Source organism: Gobio gobio (assembly GCF_949357685.1).
Source record: "Gobio gobio genome assembly, chromosome: 11".
Classification (NCBI taxonomy): domain Eukaryota; kingdom Metazoa; phylum Chordata; class Actinopteri; order Cypriniformes; family Gobionidae; genus Gobio; species Gobio gobio.
Window position 1 is genome coordinate 14,640,850 of NC_137104.1, and position 12,532 is coordinate 14,653,381.

At 41.2% G+C, this 12,532-nt stretch overlaps 1 protein-coding gene across 12 annotated transcripts in view; it reads left to right on the forward strand.

The window, feature by feature from the left end:
* macf1a (microtubule actin crosslinking factor 1a) overlaps window positions 1–12,532 on the forward strand; it is a gene marked incomplete at its 5' end in the record, with an annotated part of 170,120 nt that overhangs the window by 138,158 nt on the left and 19,430 nt on the right. For all 12 annotated transcript variants that reach the window (XM_079829986.1, XM_079829978.1, XM_079829977.1 and 9 more), the window contains 19 exons: window positions 4,243–4,404; window positions 4,487–4,657; window positions 4,864–5,030; window positions 5,193–5,352; window positions 5,798–6,124; window positions 6,456–6,540; window positions 6,623–6,849; window positions 7,010–7,216; window positions 7,659–7,886; window positions 8,132–8,350; window positions 8,463–8,666; window positions 9,834–10,059; window positions 10,154–10,380; window positions 10,966–11,088; window positions 11,183–11,284; window positions 11,372–11,473; window positions 11,556–11,729; window positions 11,971–12,126; window positions 12,214–12,411. In XM_079829986.1, coding sequence (XP_079686112.1) covers window positions 4,243–4,404; window positions 4,487–4,657; window positions 4,864–5,030; window positions 5,193–5,352; window positions 5,798–6,124; window positions 6,456–6,540; window positions 6,623–6,849; window positions 7,010–7,216; window positions 7,659–7,886; window positions 8,132–8,350; window positions 8,463–8,666; window positions 9,834–10,059; window positions 10,154–10,380; window positions 10,966–11,088; window positions 11,183–11,284; window positions 11,372–11,473; window positions 11,556–11,729; window positions 11,971–12,126; window positions 12,214–12,411 — 3,465 coding nt within the window. The remainder of the gene's footprint in view (window positions 1–4,242; window positions 4,405–4,486; window positions 4,658–4,863; window positions 5,031–5,192; window positions 5,353–5,797; window positions 6,125–6,455; window positions 6,541–6,622; window positions 6,850–7,009; window positions 7,217–7,658; window positions 7,887–8,131; window positions 8,351–8,462; window positions 8,667–9,833; window positions 10,060–10,153; window positions 10,381–10,965; window positions 11,089–11,182; window positions 11,285–11,371; window positions 11,474–11,555; window positions 11,730–11,970; window positions 12,127–12,213; window positions 12,412–12,532) is intronic.

Sequence of the window (12,532 nt, forward strand, 5' to 3'; positions counted from 1 at the left end):
TTTGGTTACAGGCAAATGGGTTTGTGCACACATTTGCATGTTTGCTTTTTTCTGCCTGTTTGAGCACTGCTTTGTCTAAGTGAGCACACCGTGTGTATGTGTTCGAATAGATTTAGGAGTCAAAAAACAGACAGGAATGTTTTTTGTAAATACATGTTAGATTTCTTGACATAATGTGAGTGTCCGCTTGATGTTCTCTCTCGGCTGTCGTGACAAGACCTGTGTCTGCTCTGTTTCACAGTGACAGTGGCGGGTGGCTGAGAGACTGCCTGTTAGTTCTTAAGCTCTCCGGATGGTTATTGCATTACTATCAGCCTGACTGATCATCCACATCTCATTTGACCCTCTGCCTGGGCCAAATCAGTCTTTCTGCATGGTCACTCTCAAAACCCCCGTCCCTTCAAGTGTAATCAGATGCAGGAACCCTGTCAGGCTGGATTTGGGTAGAGAGGATTATAGCAACTCAGGGACTGAACAGCATCAGCTAGAACATTATATTTAAACTTGGTTGGGATAAAACATTTTTTTAAAAAGAGTATAACAAAATGACTGATTTGAGTGGTGACTGTTGTCCAGTGCCAAAGTAACTCAAAATCTCTTCCCACCCAATCCCCCTCTTTTTTTCCCAGCTGCAGTCTGATGGTGCTGCAATTGAGATAAGAAGTGATAAATAAACATCAGGCCCTGTAAGAAGAGCCACATTTGCCAGTAACTCACAAACACTTTATAAAGTTGTTGGAAATATAAATAGATGATAAGGACATGTCAGTTTTATCAACGCAGGGCCAGACTCTCACCCCGGCAATGCCCAAAGTCGAGGTAGTCAACCACATACCTCAGGAAAGATCTTTGTAATCTTTTGGAGCTGCTCTCCGTTACGGGCTGTCTCCAGGGAAATTGCACGCTTGCAATGGGTGCTGATTTGGAGGGTAAAGTTAGAAGATTTTGCAACAGCCTGATCATGAATGAACAAAGAGTCTCTATGGCAGAACACCTGGTAGTACTCAAAACAAGAGCTGCATGAGCAATAAGAGGCGTCAGAAGAAACGTCTGACGTAACATCTGAAACCCACACTCATATTTGAGTCTGTCCAGGGTAGAGTTTTAGAGACGGGTCAGGTAAACAAATGCACTAACTGATATGCACTGTGGAAAGGGAAGAGCAATCAGGGTGGGATTGAGCATTGATGTTATGGCATATGGTAACAGCGGGTATATTTGATTGTTTGGATTATGATGGCATTGAAAGACTGTACGGGAAACACCTGTGATTAAAGACTGTTACAAACAAAAGAGTTTGAGCGAACCCTGTGGCCCCGTCGGAACAACAACGGGCATAATAAAGCAGTCAAATATGCTGTAAAATCATTGACTGTTTTTAAACCTCATTTGCTCAGTATGTATTAATGGAACCATGTGAATTATTTTCTTGTTAGAACATTTGGGTCAGATAAAATGTAGTCATCTAAAGTCCTTTGAAAAGGAAACGGGGGTAAAGAGGGCTGAGGAGCTGAGAGACCGGAAAAACACAGGAGGTGAAAGCAAAGACAGGAAGAGTAAAACTGGAGAGAGAGTTTTGAAAAGTCTCTATAGAACAGGAAAGCTGCTTAAGGCTATGATTTCATTGATTTGAAAGAAATATATTCTTGTGATTTCCTGTGATATCAAGTCCAGAAATGTTGCATTTCGGATGATCTCCTCTTGTCCCTCATGAAAAGATTGCCTTTTTTTAAATTTGCTATACTCGAATTTCTTATGGTTATGCTTTTAGTCTTATGAAAATAAGAATTCCACGCCTTGATTCTGTCTATGCTACATTTGTAGCACATTTTAAAAAATTACCTTGAAATCGTATGTGTAACATTTTTTTTTTCTTTCACTCAGCAACACATGAATTTTAAGTAAAATACCAGGCAGAAGTTTGGCCACACTTCAAAATATTAATAATACAGTCATCAAAAGTATTAAATAATGCAAATGTAAGTATGGGAAATATACAGGGACCAAATGGTGGTTATCAAAGCTGTTGTATGTTGACTCATCCATCAAAAAACTCAACAGTTTTGTATGAAATTCATACATAAACACAATTTAAGACCTTTAGGATCATGAGAAAATACATTAATTTGCGTGTGTCCAAACTTTTGACTGGTACTGTAATTCTGTCTGATTGATTTTATCTTGCCTTCAGCAAAAAATGGAACCATAATTAATTTCTTGTGATGCTTTCAGATACAGAACAATGTTTAGAAAGCTCAGCAAAAATCAGCACATGGTGTGGGGTATATAGCGGTTAACTCCTAGCCAGCTATTATAATATTTTCTTTAGTGAAATGTGGGCATACCCGCTTAGGCAGTGTGGAGTTGTGGTTTGAAAAGAAGAGAGAGAGAAAAAAAGACTACAATGGCGGTGATGTTGTAGGTTGGCGGTAGGATGGAGCGCTGCCAGTAGCTAAAAGTGATCCGTGGGGGGTTAGATTGAGAAACAAAAGAGTTTAAAGTCTGGTGACAAAAGAGAAAGAGAGTGCTGGAGAGATAAGTGTGAAGCAGTCCTGAATGTGTATGTGTGCATGTGACCGGTCTGCTGGCCAGATTGGTTGAGAGCGTTTGAGTGGAATGACAGGCATCCTAGATATTTTCCAGAGGCCTGCATTACAAGAGTCAAACACTCTCTGAGAGAGCGAGTAAAGAGAAGAGAGATTGTTGTTTGCGCTGACCTCTTTCTGTTGTTGGATGGATATGTATAGCTACGTCCTACTTACGTGTGGACATGTGCATCTTTGTTCAGATTTCAGAGTTCTGACAAACTAAATTCCCTCTCTTCCTGTTGTTAATTATTAATCATAGCACAAACATGTAGATATATAATTGTCTAAGAAATAATTAACCGCTTTCCCTTGGATTTAGCCACGTGAGTTGTGGAAGATCTGCCACAGATGCAGATGAATGGAGTTATTTCTGTGCTGGTGGGTGAAAAGTGCCACATGTGATGAATGATCAGGATTAAAAACGGGAAATGGCTCCAAGTTTACACACTGTGGGTAAAGAGGAGGAGGCCTAGATGATGGATTCAGGATAATGTTAGACAGGATATTTAAAGACAAAAGGGGACTAAACACTCTTCGTTGAGCAGACGCTTTCACAGTCACATATACTGTCGACGAGAGGGTGGAGCAGGTTGAAGCTGTGGCTCATTGTTTTGAGGCAGACAGACATCCTGTTTGAAGCAGGAATGAAGCTCCTTGCAACGAGGCAACTGCAAACAAACTAACACACACTCACGCGCAAAGCACTTAGACATACACAGGCAAAGGATGCTGGATTTTATTTAAATGTGCATGCTCATTTCCCTTAGATTCACAGTTAGATATATTTTGCTATCATGTAACACTAAAAGTTGATATTTAAAAATACTAATCATTTAATAGCACTGTGAATTTTTTTTTTTTTCATCTTGAATGTCCATTTATCATACTGTGCATAATGTTGCACTTTCATTAGACAAAATATGCTGCATCCGAATATGCCTACTTCCCTACAATATAGTAGGTGGAAAACAGTGTGTGAAATGACTGAGTAAGATGTTTGAATTTGTAGTATTCATAAAACAGTAGGCAGTAAAACACCCGGATGACCTACATCTTCTGGTGAGTTTCTGGAGTGTGCATCCATTGGACACTTTAGTATCCCATGAGGCTACAGGAGAGGAGTTGTGACTGGCAGTGAATCAAGGCAGCCGAAGTTATAGGTCACACAACAAATCATACTTTTTATTGATCACAAAGTTCTATCCTCATAAAATATAGTACTTACTAATTCCAGTTATATTCGATAAGGACATTTTCCTGTTGAACATTGTGATATGTCACATTACAAAACTAAAATTGTTTTCATGTTGACTTCAAACTTCTAGGTTATGGTGTTGGTTAGGGGTATTTGGCAACCTGTTTGTGGGGAACCACTGTGTTGGCTATTCTGTCAGAGCTGTAGTGTTAGGCTGTTGGAGATATAGAGCTGTACAATGTTGCCGCCAAGGCTCTGGATTTAATTTCAGTCAATGTGTGGGGGCTGAAAACTGCTTCCCCATTTATAAATGGCCATTCCACCATTATCATGTTGTTGTGTTTGTACAGCCTTGACCTGTTTAGACACATTCTATCATAGCACATGTCCAGTAACATAACAAGCGTGTTGGTTATGCACTACTCAAGTCCCTTGTTCTCTCTATCACTTAAACTTTAGGCAGTGGAAAGGGAGCAGTTTGACAGCATTCAGCCTAAACTGCAGCATGTCAATGCTGTGGGTCAAGGTCTTATCCAGAGTGCAGCCAAACACACAGACACTCAGGCCCTGGAACATGACTTGGAGACCACCAATCTGCGCTGGAACTCCCTCAACAAGAGGGTAAGCTTGCATTTATTTTTAACCTGTTTTCTTAATGGACTAAGAGAAATTAATTTCTAAAAAAAAAATATTTTATTCACAGGTTGCTGAAAGAATTGCACAGCTGCAGGAGGCCCTGTTGCATTGTGGGAAGTTCCAAGATGCTCTAGAGCCACTCTTGAGCTGGCTGAGTGACACAGAGGAGCTTATAGTCAATCAGAAACCTCCATCCGCTGAGTACCGTGTGGTCAAGGCACAAATTCAAGAGCAGAAGGTTAGATTTGAATCAGTTTTGAATTTAATACATTTTAATCAGTTTTAAAAGGGGTTTGCATTATCTTAATATTACCTACATTAAAACTTTTTTTCATTTATATAGACTTTAGCATCCCTTTATTTTGTATCAGACTAATCTATCCTTCTACATTATATAAAATAAATTAATTTAGGTCTCTAACCTGTACTCCATATTGTTATAAGCTGCTGCAACGGTTGCTGGATGACCGCCGTGGAACGGTAGAGATGATCAGGGCTGAAGGAGAGCGTATCGCTGCTACAGCCGAGACACAAGACAGAGACAAAATCCAGAAACAACTTAAGAGCCTAGGAGAGAGATGGACAAACCTGCTGGAAAAGGCCAGCGCCAGGTAAACTCTATAATCAGAGCAATACGGACACCCAGACACAACCATAAAACCTCTTAATCAAATCTCTTGCTCAGAATTCAATCACTTGGTTGCTTTACAAGGTCATAAAATAGAGTAGAATAAGAATATGACACAGATTTCCTCCTAACCTCACGTCCTCAGGCAACGGCAGCTAGAGGAGCTGCAGGTGTTGGCGCTGCATTTCCATGAGGCCGTGGAGCCCCTCGGGGAGTGGTTGAGCGCAACAGAAAGACGTTTGAGCTCCGCTGAGCCAATGGGAACCCAGACCTCCAAAATCACACAGCAGATTGTACGGCACAAGGTAGAGTATATACAACACCTGGTGGCGATGTATCCTGGAACTGTTGCTGCCGAACCAAGATAATTTTAGCAAGCGGTTTTTCGGAGCGTCGAGCATCATTAGACTGACTGGAGATGCAGAGGAGAGAACAGATTGTCAGTCTCCTGTGGTTTTAAATGGACAAGTAGGAGTGCAGTTATCTAAGAAGGCACGGATTTCAGCTCTCTGGTCGTGATCCTGCCCACATTCATTCCTTTTTTCAGTTTAATTTCATCATGATTTATTTTTTTATGGTTGTGTTCCCATCTCATCTTGTGTTGATTCTTATTTTATTTTTTTCTGGCATCAGTTAATTATGATTTATCATTGTTCTGCATTGTCATGTATGTTTATGTTTGCCTGTTTGTTTTTTTCTCCTTTGACCCATCCAATCACATCTCCTCTTTAATCTGGGTTATAATCCCAGGCTCTCCAAGAGGAGGTGTCCTCTCGGGGAAATGATGTAGACCATCTCGAGACTCTCAGCCAATCACTGCACCCGCTCAGCTGTGTGGCTGATCAAGATTGGCTGGGCGATCGTGTGGCGGCAGTGCGCAATGGGCACACGGAGCTCCGTGATTGGTGCGAACGGAGAGAGGCCATGCTGGAGCAGGCCTTAGCCAATGCACAGCTATTTGGAGAGGACGAGGTGGAAGTCCTCAACTGGCTAGCTGAGGTGGCCCAGAGACTGGCTGAGGTCTCAGTACAGAGTTATCAGCCGGAGCTACTAGAGCAGCAACACAAACACACACTGGTACGATTTTGCAGGGTATAGCAGCCTAGGACCAACAATACCGCCAGTTTTCAGAAGATGAATATTGCTAAGCGGCCCTCATCTGAAAAAATAGCTGTCACTCACTGAAGGCAGAGTTACACTATAGGGCTGTCAGTCAATTAAAGCTTTTAAGCAAATAAATGCCATGAAATGCTGATTGATTAATCTAATTAATTGCTAATACCAGAGAAAAGCACCCAAATGAAAATAATTTAAAGACATATTGTTGACTACATTGTGAATTTTACTTTACTTAAAATTCCCTTGGATTATTTCCAGAGTTAATGTTTCTATTGCTGGTCCCATACAGGCTCTTAATGAAGAGATTATCAGCAGGAAGAAGACCGTGGACCAGGCCATTAAGAATGGACAGGCTCTGCTGAAACAAACCACTGGTACTTTACCATCCAGTCTCTGTTCATTGGTGTATTAGCGAAATCCTCCATTGATTGTGATCATGTTTGATCTCTTTGGTAGGTGAGGAGGTCCTGCTGATCCAGGAGAAGTTAGATGGTATCAAAAGCCGCTACGCAGAGATGACAGCGGGCAGCAGCAAGGCCCTTCGTACTCTGGAACAGGCCCTTCAGTTGGCAACACGATTTGCTAGCTCACACGATGACATCAACCAATGGTTGGATAGTGTGGAGGCGGAGCTTAACAACGTTGAGCCAGACACAACGCCAGCCTATCAGGACAGACAGAGGGTGAGGATGTTTAATGTTTTTTTTTTTTTTCTGTAGTTCATGAATGTATTCTTTATTTTTTAGACCATAGACAGCTGTTTTTGTTTTAGCTAAATCAAATTACTTTCTTTTATGTCTTCAGTGCATCCATTATTCTATATTGTGTGCATTTTTGCCTCAGGAGCTGAAGTGCGTGTCTGCTGAGAAGAGGTTAGTTCTGGACACTGTGAATGAAGTAGGCAGTGCTTTACTGGATCTGGTGCCCTGGCGTGCACGGGAAGGCCTGGACCGCCTGGTCGCTGATGCCAATCAGCGCTACCGCCAAGCAGACGAGACCATCACACAGAGAGTACAGTTAGTGCAGGCTGCCATCCAAAGGTCACAGCAGGTACTGCAACAAATACTGAAAATATTATATGCGTTTCATTAACACAGAACCAAAACTTAACTTAAACCTACTTCAAACTTTAGGATTATTATTTTCCTGCCAAATTGCTACTTCTACTATTATTATTATTATTATTATTATACATGAACTATTGCTTAACAATATTAGATTTAGGACATAAGGATTATTCTTTCCCTGCCTTGCAAGCATTGGTATTTTCTTTTAGAATGTAGTTTTATATTATAATATTCAACATTTTGCTTGTTGTTTTTGTTATATTTTAAAATATTATTACAAAAAAGTATTACAAGTATATATTTTATTATTATAAATATTTAACATATTTTCTTTATGAAGCTGTGTCCATGCTGCTTACTTGAATTTGTAAATATTTTGTCTCACTTCTTTTTTGGCGCCATATTTATGCATGTTATTGTTTCAGTATGAGGAGGCAGTTGATGCGGAGCTGACCTGGGTTGGAGAGACAGAGAGGAAGTTAGCGTCTCTGGGGCCTCTGAGTCTGGAGTCCGATGTGACTGTGGCACAGCTCCAGGTGCAGAAAGCCTTTAACATTGACATCATCCGTCACAAAGACACTGTGGAACAACTTCTTAAGACACGAGAGGACATCCTGGAGAGTTGCAGTGAACAGCAGAGAGAGGCTCTGAAGGTTAGAGACAAAATAAAGAAGAGAGAGAGGGAGGGAGTGGGCAGAGTAATCCATGTACAGTAATTATTCTTCTGCGAAAGGTTTGATTAGAAAAATTGAATTGATGTGACTCATGCATTTTCTGGTGGAAATTTGATTTGTTGAGTCATGTTTGGGGAAAAACAAACAGTACAAGTTTGTTTTTCAGTCTCTCAAAAGACTAATTTGGTTGACTCACTAAAACCTCTTTCCTCTTTCTCCTGTAGATGAAAACGGACTCTTTAAGTGCTCGTTATGAAGCAGTAAATCAGAGTCATGCTGAGCGCTTCTCAGCTCTAGAGCAGGCTCAGGTGCTGGTGGCGCGTTTCTGGGAGACACATGAGGAACTTGAACCCTGGCTGGGCGAGACAGAAACTCTGATTGCCCAGCTACCCCTTCCCGCCATTGACACAGAGGCACTCAGACAACAGCAAGACCAGATGAGGGTAAGTGGGCTTTATGCAGACGAAGAACTTGAGTTGCTTTTGCTTCTTTTGTGGTTATAGACATTGATAAAGACAACAAAACATGACTTGTTTCATACGTTTTCCTGTCTAGCTTCTGAGAGAGTCCATCTCTGAGCACAAGCCACACATAGACAAACTGCTAAAGATCGGCCCACAGCTGGCAGAACTGAGTGCCCAGGAAGGAGCAACAGTGAGACAACGTTATAATGAAGCAGAGAGACGTTACATCAGGATCAAAGAGGAGGTCAAAAGTCGAGCCACAGCACTGGATGAAGCAGTGTCACAGTCTGTCCAGGTATTTGCTCCAAAATGTTAGCATGTTTACTTTGGACTGCTGCCCAACTTGTCATTTATTTAAGAGTTACAGCCCACAGTTCAGCATCATACAGCACAGTAGCAACACATTTTGTCATCATGTTTTCACATTTAGTTCATTTAAGCTATTTTAAATGACATCCATCACTTTTAATTAACCATTGTTTTGCACCAAGTCTGTTTTTTTAAATAACATCACTGACATCTGACATCAGCTGTATTTTGGCTGAATGTTTGTTATTGATTCTTCCTGCTGGCCTGTTGCATGCTGTTAAATTAACACATTGTACTGTTTCTCCACCTCCATCCCTTCAAACTCTACTGTACTGTGACTCCACCTGTCCCACCCCTGTGCTCCATATCCTGTCACCCACTCATTTCCATGTCCTGTGTCCCCTAAACTTCCCCCATTCCTGCTTGCAAATCTCCCCTTGCCTATTCCCTCCACCTCCCCCTCCCATGTCCGTTTGGTCCATCCGTCCGCCCATCACTCATGTTTGTGGATGTGCTGTGTGTGTCCATCCCTCCATCATCACTGCTCTCTGCAACACCCTCAGCTGGTAGAGGTAAGAACACCATCACCCACTGATTTAACCACTGATGTAACGTGTGTATTGGGTTGAGAATCAGGAATTTTCAGTAATTGTTAAAAAATCGAAATACTTTATATCATTCTGATGAAACCGGCATGTGATATGGACCAGTTTTAGTTTACCTAAAGTTGACCTTAAGACAGTATTGTTAGTACAAGACAAGTACAAAAAGATGGGCAAATATTAAATATACATTTTGATTCTTTATTTCTTATTCTACCTATAATAATTGTTTGTAAATTATTCAAATATCACCTTAAACCTTCTTCCTTTACTCTTTGTTTTTTCAAATACTGTATATTTTGCAGTAGAGTAAGAGATTTTTGATACCTCCATCCAGTCCCAACACTCAAAATATAGTTAATTGTTTTCTTGTTTTTAAGATCAGCAGCATACACGTTTTCAGTACTTGTATTTCTTATTTAGCATCAACTTCCTCTGCCCTTTTGCATGTGTCTTGGATAAATCTCCCCTCCTCCTTATACCTGGTCTTTCTCCTGTTACTTTTGTGTGCTTAATTTGTTTTGATTGTCATCTTCTTTCTCTCCATTCAGTTTCATGATAAGATGGACCCTCTGTTGGAGACTCTGGAAGGGGCAGTCCAGCGCTTGCGGATGCCCCCTCCAGTGGCCGCTGAGGTGGAAAAGATCCGGGAACAACTGGCAGAGCACCGGGCTACAGGACTAGAGCTAGACAAACTCCTCCCTTCTTTCAGCGCTCTGTGTGCCCGAGGAGAAGAGCTCATCAGCCGAGCCCCACACGATGATCCTGCCGCCCAGGGTAAATATATTTGATCTGAAAGGACGCTAAATGGCTGTATGAAATACTCCATCCTATGTGTTTTGATAAATCTGTATTCTGTTCCCATCTTTAGCGGTGCGTTCACGACTCTTGCGGCTGCGCTCTCTGTGGGATGAAATCAGGCAGAGGGCGGAGGAAAGAGAAGGTAAACTTCAGGATGTTCTAGATCTCTCCGGAAAGTTCTGGGCTGACATGGCCGCTCTGCTGAGCACGCTCCGTGACTCTCAGGACATCGTGAAAGAGCTGGAGGACCCAGGGGTGGATCCATCACTCATAAAACAACAAATAGAGGCAGCAGAGGTCAGTCCAACAAAAGAGATGGATGTCTTTTTCTTGGGTTAAAATCAGTTTTCACTAAGGATGTACAAAAACTACATATTTTCAGAAGTCGTAGGTTGCCTGAAGAGCTAGTAAACGTATTCGTTTTTTTAAAGATCTTTATAGATCCAATTAGGATGACTAAAAAGTATTTAAAAGCATTTAAATTAATATTAATATATTGTAATGTAAATTAAATTAAAATGCTAAAAAAAAAATTATAAAGAAATATATATTTAATTATTTATAAAAATACATGTTGTTTTTAATTGAAGAACAAATAATTTGAACTTCTGAAATCATACAATGGAAATACCATAAATAGCCTATTTAAGGAAGCCTTTGTATGTTGTGTTGGACAATAGGAGCCTTTCCATGTCCTGTTCCAGAACCACTGGTATAAATGGATGACTAGTCAACCATTTTAACCCCACCTTTCAAAATATGTGTAATAATGTGTCCATTTTAATAAAACCGTCCTTGATGGCTAGTTAGCATAGATCAAACTACATAATGTTGAGTCAAGATCTCAAGAGAATGTAGTCATGATTTTTGTCTCACACTCAGGCCATTAAGGCAGAGACAGATGGGCTGAGGGAAGAACTGGAGATCGTACGAACTCTTGGAGCTGACCTCATCTTTGCCTGTGGAGAGACAGAGAAACCAGAGGTCAAGAAAACCATTGATGAGGTAAGAGGATGGAAGGTTGATCAGACATGTGGGGAACGCCCCATTTCACTTAATTTTAAACAAAATATCTCCTTGTTGTTGATTTGATGCAAAGATGAATGCCGCCTGGGAAGGTTTGAACCGCACGTGGAGAGAGAGAATGGAGAGACTGGAGGAGGCCATGACAGACTCTGTGCAGTACCAGGATGCCCTTCAGGTTTCTATTTCTCTTTTGGTACCACAAAATCTGCCCTGATTGGTTCAAGCCAACTGTGTTCTCACAATCATCACTTTGTCTCCTCAGGGCATGTTTGACTACTTGGACAACGCTGTCATCAAATTGTGTGACATGACAGCTGTGGGGACAGACCTCAGCACTGTCAAACAACAGATAGAGGAGCTCAAGGTTTGAATCAGACATTATCTACTCTTATCTCTCAAATTACTTTGAGAAAAGGATTGACCCTTTTTCTTTGTACATGACACAGCAATATAAAGTGGAGGTGTACCAGCAGCAGATTGACATGGAGAAGCTTTGTCACCAAGGAGAGCTGCTGCTCAGGAAAGTGAGCGACCAAACAGACCGAGACATGATCCAAGAGCCTCTCACTGAGCTACGCCACCTGTGGGACAACCTAGTGGACAAAATCACAATCAGACAGGTGAGGAAATAGAGACCATTTGCTTATCTCAGTCAACTTTTGCATTTATTAAAAAATTATTTCAAAATAAATTATGCAGACTGGATGAAATTATATTATTAAGAATACAATACTTTACTGATTATTGAATATTGGGTCTTGGAAAATGCAGTATGAAAATAATTCTAAATTAATTTTAATTCAATAAAAAAGGCTCTTACTCTTGATTGTATTTTGATTCCGTCTTCTCTCTCTCTCTCAGCACAAACTGGAGGGTGCGCTGTTGGCTCTAGGTCAGTTCCAGCATGCTCTCTCTGAGCTGCAGTCTTGGCTCAGTCACACTCACGCCACACTGGACACCCAGCGACCCATCAGCTCTGACCCCAAGGCAATCGAAATTGAGCTGGCTAAGCATCATGTACGTCCCATTGAGCCTCATTTTTATGTATACTACTTTTCTATCTCCCTTTTAAAGCAAATTCCTTTAATCAAGCTGTCTTTGTAGGTTTTAAGAAACGATGTGCTGTCCCATCGGGCCACTGTGGAGACCGTGAACAGAGCGGGCTCTGAGCTGCTGGAGTCCAGTCCTGGAGACGAAATCAACCACCTGAGAGACCAGCTGGATGAGCTCAACCGTAGCTGGAAGAACCTTCTGCTGAAGACTGATGAGAGGCAGAAGCTTTTGGAAGCTGCCCTGCAACAGGTGCTCTAGATATTACTACATCATTATACAGAGAGATGATTGAATGCACCAATAAAAAAACAAGTGCATCTGCATATGTTTTTAGCTTGAAATGTATTGTTTGCTGTGGATTATATTCAAG